Genomic DNA, 13,444 nt, shown 5'->3' with positions numbered 1-13,444 from the left:
ATTCGATGGACAGTCTGCCAATGCTAGTTAGCATAACATTATGCTCATAATATCACTAAATGAATTACTAACAGAATGCGAAGCCAATCGCCATTTTATACAACAGGCAAACTGGCAGAATAATTGGACGAGGCTGAAGCTAACTGGATCTGTGGCTTCTTAAATCAAGGCACTGAGATCAAAAGCAAAGTGGCTTTTTAGAGGATTGCATCTAATTCTGGGCATCACACTTTGAGAAGGATATTAAGACCTTGGAGAGGATGCAGGTGAGATTTAGTAGAATGCTACCAAGAATGTGGATTGCAGTTATGCAAATAATAAAGAACCTGGGATTGTTTTTAGTTTAAAAAGGTTGAAACACAATTTAGTAGAAGTATTTCAATTTCTGATAGATTTTGCGTAAATAAGGAGGAACTGTTTCTGCTGGCAGGAAAGAAAGTAACCAAAAGGCACAGAATTAAGGTAATTGGCAAAAAAAGCCAAGCAAAGTGTGAAAAGATTTATTTTTATTCACAAGTTATAATCTAGTCTAGTGTGACTATAATCCAATCAGATAGATAGACAGACTAGATGTGACTAGACTATAATCTAGTCACACTCGGCTAAATGGCCTTCTTCTGTGCTGCATGATTCAATGACGTATAATGACACATTGGTATTGATGTGGCTAGATACTCATAATACCACGGAACAGTTAAAGATGTGAAGAATTTCCTAAAGATTGAATTATCGCTCAAGTCTTCTTATTGCTCAAATGGGTCAAAGAGTCAGTGTCTATTGAGCTATTTAAAAAAAACATTTCAAAGAAAGAAAAGTGATACAAAAATGCATGTTTCTTGGCATTAATCACATCTGCTCTTGATTCAGTTAGTCATACCAATATTGCAACGATTGAAAGCTTGTACCTTACTCATCAGATCTTCAAATTTGCAACAACTTCTGTAAAGGCAAAAGCCTTTCAGAATGGTCCCAGTAAAATATTACTAAACATAATTCAATAGAGTTTAAGGTACCTTTTTAATGTGACAGGAGTCTCTAAGAATACAGCAGCTACTTGTGAAATCATTGACAAGAAAAATTGATAAACTGATCAATGAGTTTATGATTTGTTAATTATATTTTGCCTTAGCTTGGCATAGTATCAATGACATGGGCTAAAACAGTTGAGATTTAGTACCTTCTCCTGCGGAAATCCTACGGTACAAATCTGAAAGAAATTCCTATACAAAAAGTCCTTTCACATCCAACACTAGGCCTCATCATCATTTTAACACTGAGGTCACAACACACAGTGCACTCTGTGCCTCGGCTGAAATTTCAATAAACTTCTATTTGTCCTCAGTAGCCTGGCATTTAGCATTCATTTGCGATCGACCTGAACGTAGGATTGAGCCCAGCAACATTCAAAAGAATACTTTTCATGTTGATTACTATTCAACAGAGCTAATATAGCCTGTGGCTTATTGACTCCAGCCATTGTGAGAACTCAGTCACTCTAAAGCAGCAAGCAGTTAAATTATGATCAATGCAGTTTTCCACATCATAATTGCATGGGTATTCATTCAGCCATTCTAACAAGGCCGAAATCAGTGAAGCAGAATTAAACACTGCAACAATTTCACAACAGCAAACAAAGATAAACAGCTGGTAAAATGAGTACAAACATGCAAGTGTTGACAAACTTGAAAAATTTACTAGTTATTGTTCAAAAGTTATATTTTTGTACGAAATGTAACATTATACAATGAAAGCCTAATATGAAACATTGTACAATGACAGCCATTTTTTTACTCACTGCAGGCTGCAAATTTTGATTTCACTATTCACAGAATCTCTTTGGTGCAGAAGGAGGCCATTCGGCCCATCGGGTCTACACCGAACACCCAGGCCCCATCCCCATAACCCCATGTATTTACCCTACTGGTTTCCCTGAGACTAAGTGGCAATTTAACTTAACCCACACATCTTTGGAATGTGGAAGGAAACCTGAGCACCCAGAGGAAACACACGCAGACACGGGGAGAACATGCAAACTCCACATAGACAATGACCCAAGCTGGGAATCAAACCCGGGTCTTTGGCACTGTGAGGCAGTAGTGCTAATCACTGTACCAACTCCCCCCAAAGGACTCACTGCACTAACCTTCCTCAACTAACCAAATTGCAGGCAAGGAAATCCCACGCTAGGATTTTCCAGCCTCGCCATTGCAGAGATATTTTTATTGAATTTAAGTTCCATCATCTGCCGTGGCAGGATTCAAACCCAGAACCCCAGAACATTAGCTGAGTTTCTGGATTAATTGTCAGGCGATAATACCAAGAGACCATTGCCAAACATACTTTAACTGCTTTTTGAATTTATTACTCCACATTCCACATTTGATAAATGTGATGATTTCAAGGAAAATAAGATAATTGCAATTGATTAACACTTAGAAGTTGACATATGCAGTCTTCAAGAATGTATTTAAAATAAGCACAGAATAATATTAATAATGCATTGAGGATTCCTTCACTCATTTACAAGTCTCCTGCTATAATCAATGAGAATATGTGTTAACATAATACTGTCATCACTGGATTGTCAATTAGAACTGGTAAATTATAATTAATAATCAATGTATGTTTGTGAATTTTAAAAGCATAAAATACCGAACTGCTTAAGTGTGGATTTAAAAAGCAGAATAAAGAGCCTATGTTATAAAAACAACAAACAATTATGACTTGGAACTGGAAGTATGCAACTCTAAAAGTCCTCAAGTTCAAAAATGCAAAAGATCTACTTTGAACAACCAATAAACACTTAGAAGGAAAATATACAATTGTTCCTTCTGCATAGGTCACTATTTCCCAATCAATTTGAGGGTTTTAGAAAGTAAAAACATTTTCTTAATCCCAGAAAATCCTACCTGAGACTGAGACGGTCCGAGTCCTCAATCCCTGTTTTTCACTGTTTGACAACCTGAAGAATGAATGTGCAAGATGCTGAATGTTATACATTTTCTGAAATGTCTCCTATGAATTCATTCCTTCTACCCAATGGCTGCCTGCAATAATTAGCAGGTTGTACCATTCCCTTTCTGGCACAGGGAGATTGCTATGAATAGGAGCTACTATATGAAAGCTTTGGAGGGTGGATGAAGAGAATGTGCCATGTGTATTGCAGCAAACACAGAAATTCAACATATTTAAGTTAAAGCTTAACACATTGGTGTCAGATATGGTGTAAACTGAATTTCCGATCTGCAGGCAAGCATTACAACTTATACAAAACTCTGACTCTATCATATATATTCTAAATGCAAGTGGAAAAAATCTACAGAAAATGATTGACTGAGGATCATTAGTTTGCACTGTGAACAGACAAAATGTTGATCCTGCCATTTAAAAGCCAAATAGGAAGTATAATCCACTCTCCAAAGTTCCTCACATTGCAATAATAGTAACCAGTTGGTGCTCGTGTGCATTGACAGGAGTGAAAACGAACAAGCACAGAAACCATAATGAACAGCCAAATCCGATCTGAAATTATTGTCTGAATGGTTAGCTTCTCTATTTCCCTATTTTCTTTCAAGGCCTTCCTAAAACTCACTGCTCTGAATAAATTTTCAAACACCTGTTTCCGCACCCTCCCGACCAACCCATGCTTGTATGAAGTACCTTGGGGTATTTTCCTACCTTAAAAATACAACATAAATAATTGCAAGCTGTTTTAAAAACAATGGACAATTCAGGGTAATACTAGCAGTGAAATTTGTGATCAAAAGAACTGAGCCTAATTGCATATTCCTCCAAACTTAAGAGTTTAAAATATGCAGCATTTTAAACCAAACTCCACATTGGCTCGCTTTTAAACGTGGATTTTAAGGCAAAATGGCATGAATAGACCCGCAATGGGACAAAAAGACGAACAATTTAATTCATGCAATATGAAATAAACTTTTATCCTTATAGTCACATCATTACTTCTTGACTGTCTAAAGTAAACAAAGAATTGTTAAAAGATTTCAGCCCATCTCCAACTTAGCAAAGTCCAGTTTATGTGTTTGCTTTACAACAGCTCCAAGTGAAAATGGGCATATTGGACTAAAATAGGATTGGAGCAAGCTGAAAACTAACAGTGGGCCAAAACTTGCTACAGGAATGAGTTAACAGTTTTTGCCATTAGTTATACTTGCCCTTTACTGTTTAATCTTCATAATCCTGCACTGTAAGTGGGAACAGTGAGGGAAATCAGACAGCTTGGACCAAACCAAAAATGACAAGCAACTCCATGTCTCTTTAACCAATCTGAACTACTGTGAAATGCACATCACAAGGACTGCGAGGGAACTGTATGATGTGTCAAGTTAATGTTAAGTAAAATATTGAAAGAGAAATAATGAGAGGCAAAGAAAGATCGGATCAAGAGCGAGAAGACAGACAGAAGGGAAATTAAAATAGAGTTTAACTTCAAATTTCATACTTTTATAATATCCAGTTACATTCTGAAGGAATGAGATCCCAAAAATGAGTTAATTTTCAGGGACAAATACTCCATAGCAGTAATTAACAATTCACACATGGTTAAAAGAATCTCTGACAGCTAATCCAGGTTTAATTGAATATGCACAGTTGGTAACTAGTTCCTAAACAACTCCTTGCGTCACCTCAGATAGCTCTAATTTCTAGCAGCAAGTTAAGTTCATGCCTACCAATTAAGTATAACAACTTCATTATATTTAACACATTTCAATCGTGAGTCAGTAGCACACCGAGACGGGAACTTTTTGATTTCTATGTTTAATCAGGTATCTGTCAGTGCCTGAGGTTAAGGTAACATATTATAAAATAACAAAGAGCACCATTAACCTCACCATTATTTCAACATCACATAATGGGCTATTAAAATAACAAATTGTCTCCAGACAATTTGCTGATGACACCAAGATTGATGGAAAGGCAAATTGTGCAGAGGGTGTGGAGAGTCTGCAGAAGGATCTAGATAGGCTGGGCGAATGGGCCAGGAACTGACAAATGGAATTTAATGTTGGCAAGTGCGAGGTGGTACATTTTGGTAGGAATAATGGTAGGAAGGATTATTGCTTACGTGGAGAAAAACTGCAGCAGGCGACGGTGCAGAGGGACCTCGGGGTCCTTGTGCATGAGTCGCAAAACCCAGCCTGCAGGTGCAGCAGGTGTTCAGGAAGGCTAATGGGATGCTGGCCTTCATAGCGAGGGGGATTGAATATAAAAGTAGGGAGGTCTTGCTGCGGCTGTATAGGGCATTGGTGAGGCCGCAGCTGGAGTACTGTGTGCAGTTTTGGGCGCCGTACTTACGCAAGGATATTTTGGCCTTGGAGGGAGTGCAGAGGAGGTTTACTAGGCTGATGCCAGAGTTGAGGGGGTTGAGCTATGAGGAGAGGCTGAATAAACTAGGCTTGTACTCGTTAGAGTTTAGAAGAATGAGGGGAGATCTCATTGAGACGTATAAGATGATGAATGGGATGGATAGCATAGAGGTGGAGAGGCTCTTCCCGCTCAGAAAGGACAGTAGGACTAGGGGGCATAGCCTCAAGATAAAGGAGGGGCGGTTTAGAACGGAGTTGAGGAAGAACTTCTTCACTCAAAGGGTGGTGAATCTCTGGAATTCTCTGCCCGTTGAAGTGGTGGAGGCTACCTCGCTAAATATTTTTAAGAAGCGGGTTGATGGGTTTTTGATAAGAGAGGGGATTAAGGGTTATGGGGAGAGGGCGGGAATGTGGAACTGAGCCACGACAGATCAGCCATGATCTTATTGAATGGCGGAGCAGGCTCGAAGGGCCAGATGGCCTACTCCTGCTCCTATTTCTTATGTTCTTATAAAATAGTTTAGCATGGATAGGTTACTCTACCATGTCCGCTTTGTTCAGTACTAACATAAATCTCAGAAATTGCAGAAATCGTTGCCCTGAGTTGGATTTTCTTTTTACAAAAATACAGGTGCCTATTTTATACTGCAATGCAGCAATATCGACTGTATTGTAATATAATGAAAGGGGAAAAAAGATTGAATTAAGAGAGTATAAAAAGTAAAAGTAACTACTGTATATATAGAATAAAAGATGCCACAACAGCATGGATACAAAATTGATGGGAAAGAAAGCTGTGAATGGCTGCTTCTGAACTGGGGGAGTTAAGAAATGATGTTCCTCAGGGTTCAGTGCAAGTACATTAATTACTTGAACTTGGGATCCTAAGGCATAATTTCAAATTGGAGATGACAGGAAACTTGGAAGCATGGTAAACAGTGAGGTAGACAGGGCAGACTTCAAAAGACAAACTGGTGGAATGGGCAGTCACAAAGCAAGAGAACTTCAACAACAAATAATGTAAGCAATCACTCTGGGGCCATGACCCAGTGGTCAGTTCACCATGCTGTGGAGATGCCGGCATTGGACTGGGGTAAGCTCTGCTCTGAAAGCTTATGGCTTGCGCTACCAAATAAATCTGTTGGGACTTTAACCTGGTGTTGAGAGATTTCTTACAGTTCACCATACTTTTGGATATACAACCACCATGCACCCGATGAACTCCCTCACTTATTTCTTATGTTCTTATGTTCTTCCTAAATTCCTGGGGTTAAGCACTTGGTCTTGCTGCACTCCATCTCCATCTGCATCTTCGTGCAACTTCCCCAATGGTCAGTACCAGGATGACTGTTTTTTTGGATCCATGCTAATGACTTAGATTTCAGTGTGCAGTGCAACAGTTTCAACATTTGCAGATGACACAAAACTTGGAAGCATTGTGAACTGTGAGTAGGACAGTGGTTGACTTCAGGTGGACAGAGACACACTGGTGGAATGGGTGGGCATGTGGAATTTACTGCAGAGAGGTGTCAAATGAAATATTTTGATAGGAAGAATGACAAGAAGCAATATACAATTCCAAAAGGGTGAAGGTGCAATGGGACTTATGGGTATACTTGCACAAATGATAGAAGGTGGCAAGGCACATCGACAGTGTAACATGACATGGTCAAATCCTGGGCTTTATAAATAAAGGCATAGAGTACAAATGCAAGGAGGTTATGGTAAACGTTCATAAAACACTGACTTGGCTTTAAGTCGAGTAGTGTGTCCAGTTGTGGACATCATACTTGAGGAAGGATATAAAGACATTATGGAGATGGTGCAGAAAAGATTTAAGAGAACATCTCCAGGGATGAGGAACATCAGTCACATGGATAGATGAGGCTGTTGTCCTTGAAGAGAATGTTGAGATTTGATCGCTATCGCCAAAATTCAGACAGAGTAGATAGGGAGTAGATAGTTTCCACTGACAGGAGGGTGGAGAACCATAGGACCCAGATTTAGGGTGAGTGGCAAAAGAACCAAAGGTGACATAAGGAAAAGCTTTTTCCCCCACAGCAAATGGTTAATATCTATAATGCTCTGATGAACCTGTGGTGGATGCAGATTCAGCTGTGGCCTTAAAAATCAAAGTGAATAATTATCTGAAGAGAAGAAAAATTGCAGGGTTACAGGCAGAGGGAGGGAGAATAGGACTGGCTGAGTTGCCCTTGCAGGGGGCTAACATGGACACAAAGGGCAAAATGGTTTCCTTCTGCGATGTAACTATTCTATGATTTGACATTTTACCCCTTTGGTCTAAAAAAAATTATTCCTTATAGTGAAAATGAAAAAAAACCACTAATTATTGTTCAAGTACAATTTAGCTTAAATTATGCACTGCTAATTACAAGAAACTATGTTTACTTACTTGGGTAAGGAAGGCAAGGCTCGCTCTCCTTCTGCAAGAACAAAAAACAAACAACAAATTTAAGCAGATTATCAACAGATTCTTTCCTATTACTACATACTGTTTTAAAGCTGTAAATTATGGAAACAAGAATTCCGTGAATCATGTGTAAATGATGTATATCAATCCAAAAAAATTGAAACCACCTGGATATTCAAACTAAGCAATAAATATACCATTGCAGCTGAAGCCATGAACAGAACATAACCATGGATTAATCCAAACTTCTGAAGCGTGAATTTGTTAATTATAAAACTCTTTCCATTATTTTTTAGTTTAATGTTAACTCATTCCTAGCTCCATAAAGAAGACCAGTTCTAACTAAAATTCCATCACACAATTTTTAATTACATAACCTACTACAGAAGGTTGAAGGTACCACTTCACAATATCAGAGGAATAGAATAGGCTATTAGTTTGCCAATATTGCTGTCTCTCCTAATTATGCCCGACCATCATATGCACCCACCACACCTTGACAATTATAAGCAGATTTGCTGTTCTGCGTGCATTTCAGTCTTTGAATTCCCCATCTGTCTGACTCTGGGATGTCAACGAAGCTGGTCTTCATTCTTTCACTCTCTTCACACAGAAGATGAAAAAGGAATCATAGTAGTAAGCAGGGTCATCCCAATGACACAGAGCAATGAAGGAGCCACATTAAAACAAAATGGTTGGCTCAAGAGTTTTGCTTTCATCTTGTTTTCCAATTTGGTGCTGAGCAAGTAATAACCAATAAGCTGTTATTGATAGACATTAAAATATATATATTTATCCATAGGATATGCTATATATGGGAAAGCCAGCATTTACTGCCCATCTCTAATTGCCCTTGAGAAAATGGTAGTCACCTGTCTTCTTGAACTGCCAATGATAGTCATGATGTGGAGATGCTGGTGTTGGACTGGGTTAAGCACAGTAAGAAGTCTCACAACACCAGGTTAAAGTCCAACAGGTTTATTTGGTGGCAAACGCCACTAGCTTTTGGAGCGCTGTTCCTTACCTGACGAAGGAGCAGCCAGCTGTTGTTTCTGAGCAGTAAAACCATAGTCATGGTGTTACTCATTCTCCAAGAAGTACCAGGAGAGTGAATTTCTAGTCCAAAAATATCAAAACTTATCTAAAAGAAACTACTCACATCAGGAAATTGTTCTATGTTGTATCAATCATCATTCAGACTCTTTGTTACCAACATTTAAAACTGTGCTGAGACCTATTAGAAATATTCAGCAAGTCTTTATGAGAATCTATGTTGAAGATGGTGCAAAGGAATTTCTTTTGTAGCATTTGAATAAGCTTCAATTTTAGAGAATAGTAATAGATACACAAGAAGCAAACAGAGGGTGAGGCTCTATGGACATCCTATCCCTAATGACACGAGGACACTCAGCCTCAGACTCCACTACATCCTTGGCCCAAACCGAAAAGAACTGAATTCCAAAACAAAGGTTACATCAAAGAAGCATTTGAGTGAGGCTTATACCAGAAAGCTCAGCAAAACTGAAATCAATGGGGATTAAAAGCACATCCGTTCCTAACAGTGCTGTGGGAGTACCTACACCACCTGGACAGCATCGGCTCAAGGCAATCGTTCACCACTACTTTCTCAAGGACATTTAGGGATGGGCAATAAATGTTAATCAAGCCAGCAAAGTCCACATTTCATAAAAAGTACGCTTAAAATTCAACACTATCCACAACAAAGCAGCCCACTTAACCGGCATCCCCTCCACCACCAACATACAGTGCTAAAGTCACAACTCGACAAGGCTGCCACACCTTCCAAACCCATGATCTCTACCAAGGGCAGCATGCATATGGAAACACCACCACTTGCAGGTTCCCCATCAATCACTTAAACATTTGAAAACATTTTTCATTTCTCAGAGATCAAGTTACCTTTATTCACCATACTATCACTGTTCATCAATGGCATGGAAATAGATCAATTGATCATTTCTATTTAACCTGTACCATGCAAGCAATTCAGTTCAACATTTGTTCATATAACAGTAGCAATGGCAGATCAACTAAAGATAATTCATTACATGTGCAGCTATTAGCGAAAGCCTGAAAATATATAAGTAATATGAATGCATGTTCTCTGTTTGCCTGCAGTACCGAGCAAATACTCTGACTATCTTGGACAACAAACTGGAAATTGATAGCTGCAAAATGGCAGAGTGAAGCAGCATCAGCAACTATGCTGAAAAATGAAGAATCATTTGTTTTTCTAGAAGTCAACATGAGAAGCAAAGACATATAACTTAGAATGCATCTCTGGCATCAGAGATATATGCAATTAAGTTTTACTAAAACATATTTCCAGTTCGATGCATGTTTCTGTAAAAAAGTCTTCAACATGTTCCTTAATTTTAGCTTTTCATGAGAAAAGACCGTTACTAAACATCAAAGATTTTCATTGAAATCTGAAGTATAGCAGCCAGATGGCACATGTAACCAATATTAGCTTTAAAAAAAATAAGAACTTTGTAGGAAACCAAAACCTACCTTTCTGGGACCTAATAATAAATGACTGCATGATTCCATTCACTAGGCGACAATAGCCATCTATCAAGTCTGCCATGTTCTCTGCGATGTTCAGTGATGGAGTGGTTATTGTCAAAGGCTGAAAATAAGAATGTAACATTATTGCCATAACTTGGCCCAGCTGTCAGTTCCCATCAGGACATTCAGTCCCATTCTAAACAAGATGTCAAGGGTCAATACATCATCACGAACACTCAATGAGAAAGGAGACTTCTCCAACTGTAGTTTTTGCCTCTTGTATATAAGTCATTGGCCAACTCAGACTTAAAGACCTGACAAAGAAGAAACATATAAAACGAAAAACAAGTTACAGTTTGAGTTTAAGAAGACAGATAGCAAATAGTGTTAGAAGGAGGAAATTTAGTGGAAGAGGGTAATTTTGAAGATCAAACAGGAAACTAACCACTTTTGTTTATGCAAAAAAGACAGTTACTTGCAGTGGAGTAACATAAAATATGCAGCACAAAATCAACAATTGGGATATAGGAATAATGTCAATTAAGGCTTCCTCAAATGAACTGTCTTGCAGATTACTGGGGCAACCAGCTCTGAAACACAAACCAATTACACACATTTATGTACGTTGCTAAACTATTAAAAAAAGCATAGGATATTTGAAAGAACACTATTAAAATTCCAAATATACGATTCTGAATGAGTATACGATGGGTCCACAATACAGTGATATTGAGACACCAGAGGTGGAAATCATTTCTTGTGTTTGTTTTCCAGTGGAAGAACAGGGGTGCAAAGAATTACCAATGTCCCAGGGCCATGCCCCCCAAGGATACCTGAAATATGGCAAAACCACTTTCACTTCAAGCTAATTTTCAAGCACCTCGATGACCAACTTAACAGGACCTCTTTTATGCTAATAAGGGGCTTAACATCTGTTTAAAGACCCCTCTGCCAAAGGAATTGACACCAAGTTAAAAAGGAGGCATTCTGCCTGCTCCACTCTACTGTCAATGGGATTTCTGCTGCCTAACAAGCTGCTCCAAACCAAAAAGTAATTACTTTTTATTTAATATCTTGTGGAACTTGGAGAACCTGCTCCAATGCAATCGTGACATCTAGAGTCAGTGCTAGTGGGAAAATTGGCTCAGGCCACATGGGAGAGTTGGCCAATTTGAGACTAACATCGGGGTTCGCAGTTCGGGTATGTGCTGTAAATGCATCACTAGTTACAGACCGAAAATGGATATAAAAATTTCAATCCTTAAATGTATATACGTTTCAGTGATTTAATAAAATGTTCATCACTATTATACATCAGCGATAAGAATCTAAGAAAATTTCCACTTCTTCCATTCACTAAAGGAGTATGTATTTTACAAAAGAATCTGGAAGTATATGACCCAGCACCATACACGCCAACTTGGAAAAGTTGATGGATAACTTCCAGAAGCTTGATGCAGCCTCCAAAAAAGCTGACAACACAAACAAAATAGTTGCCACGAGTGCAAACAGAAATGTGAGCACAAAACATTGTGAGTGTTGGGAAAACAAGGATCACGCCGGTGAAATCTCATTTTCTGATTGCCCCTACCTCTTGTCAGTGATACCCTGCCCAGAAAGGTTGGGAAACTTGTTTAGGGCTTCCCCCTTGTATGTTCCACATACATGGGGATCACCCTCCTTCGCCAACATGATGTCACGTCAGCGAAGTTTATAACAAGTTTTTGAAAATGGGAGCCAGTTGGAAGGAACACAGAGGGGGGAGGGGAGCTTTTTCTGGCCCTGCCAACATGAACTTGCATATTTATTCTGCACAGAGTGATCAATTATTAGCGTGAAAAACCAGATATGCAGTTAGTGAGCTACACACCAGTTTTCTTATCTCAGCCAGTGCAGAAAATGCAAAATTCCACTCACTGTAACTGAAAACAACAATTTTGCTTCATAATTTAAAATAAAGTTGGATTTCAGGATACATTGCTACTTTGAGATCTCAATCATATTTTCATCTGAAGTTCTGAGAAAACAAGCCTTTGGAATTGAAAGCTAGTCTCAGTGATGGTGCCATGAAACTACCATCCATTGTCATAAAAACCCACCTTCATTAATGCCCTTTAGGGAAGGAAATCTGTCATTCTTACCTGGTTTGGCCTACATGTGACTCCATACCCAATAGGGTTGACTCACACTGCCCTTCAAAATGGCCAACAAGCCACTCAGTTAGCAATTCAAGGAAGTGGTTCACTACCACCTTCTCGAGGGCAACTTAGTTGGACAACAAATGCTGGCCAACAAAATTCACATTCCATGAAAGAATTTTGAAAAGTTTTCAGTTATTAACAGAAGTTTCGAATCTCCCAAAAACAGAAGAAAAAGTCTTTGACACAGACACAATTGAGGTCCATTCAAAGGAATTATAAAATTAATTAACTTTGTTTTTTGATGTTAAAGGTCTTATATAACTATCAGTTTTGTTGTTGTCTTCCTTTCACAGTTTCTGGTGCAAGTGCACTGTTGGTGAATTCCTTCAAAATCACACAGTAATCACTAATGGTTTTAATTTTTTGTTATTCACAGGTTCTCTTTACAGAACTGATTTGAAACTGAAGGCAAATGAAATGCATTCTGTCCAGCTGATCTTGGAGTATTGACCTCTTTTAGTTCATGTTTATCTCACTCAAGAATTTTTTTTTATTTGGATGGCACAGTGGTTAGCACAGCTGCCTCACAGCGCCAGGGACGTGGGTTCAATTCCTGGCTTGAGTAACTGTCTGTGCAAGTCTGCACATTCTCCCCATGTCTGCATGCGTTTCCTCCAGGTGCTCTAGTTTCCTCCCATAGACCAAAAGATGTACATTGGGCATGCTAAATTCTGTCTCAGCGTACCTGAACAGGTGCCGGAGTGTGGCAACTAGGGGATTTTCACAGTAACTTTATTGCAGTGTTAATGCAAGCCTACTTGTGACACTAACAAACAAAATTTAAACTTTAGAAAGTTACAAATGAAGAGCAGGGGTAGGAGCAGGTCACACAGTCCCTCGAGCCAGTTCAATAAGAAAGATTTTTCCTCGTGCCAATCTTAAATGGGTGATCCCTAATTTGAAACAGCGTTCTCCAACTACAGGAAACATCATTTCTACATCCACTCTGTCAA

General features: G+C 38.9%; 1 protein-coding gene across 11 annotated transcripts in view; it reads right to left on the bottom strand.

Moving 5' to 3' along the window:
- Positions 1-13,444, bottom strand: part of LOC145346825 (focal adhesion kinase 1) — a 572,567-nt gene that overhangs the window by 210,783 nt on the left and 348,340 nt on the right. For all 11 annotated transcript variants that reach the window (XM_080194620.1, XM_080194613.1, XM_080194612.1 and 8 more), the window contains 3 exons: positions 10,294-10,411; positions 7,744-7,774; positions 2,910-2,962 (listed from right to left, as the gene is read on the bottom strand). In XM_080194620.1, the coding sequence (XP_080050746.1) occupies positions 2,910-2,962; positions 7,744-7,774; positions 10,294-10,411 (202 nt within the window). The remainder of the gene's footprint in view (positions 1-2,909; positions 2,963-7,743; positions 7,775-10,293; positions 10,412-13,444) is intronic.

The sequence above is a fragment of the Carcharhinus amblyrhynchos genome, chromosome 8 (assembly GCF_965287045.1).
Source record: "Carcharhinus amblyrhynchos chromosome 8, sCarAmb.v2.hapA, whole genome shotgun sequence".
NCBI lineage: Eukaryota > Metazoa > Chordata > Chondrichthyes > Carcharhiniformes > Carcharhinidae > Carcharhinus > Carcharhinus amblyrhynchos.
The sequence above is the reverse complement of the archived record's forward strand: the minus strand, read 5'-3'. Positions and strand labels throughout refer to the sequence as shown.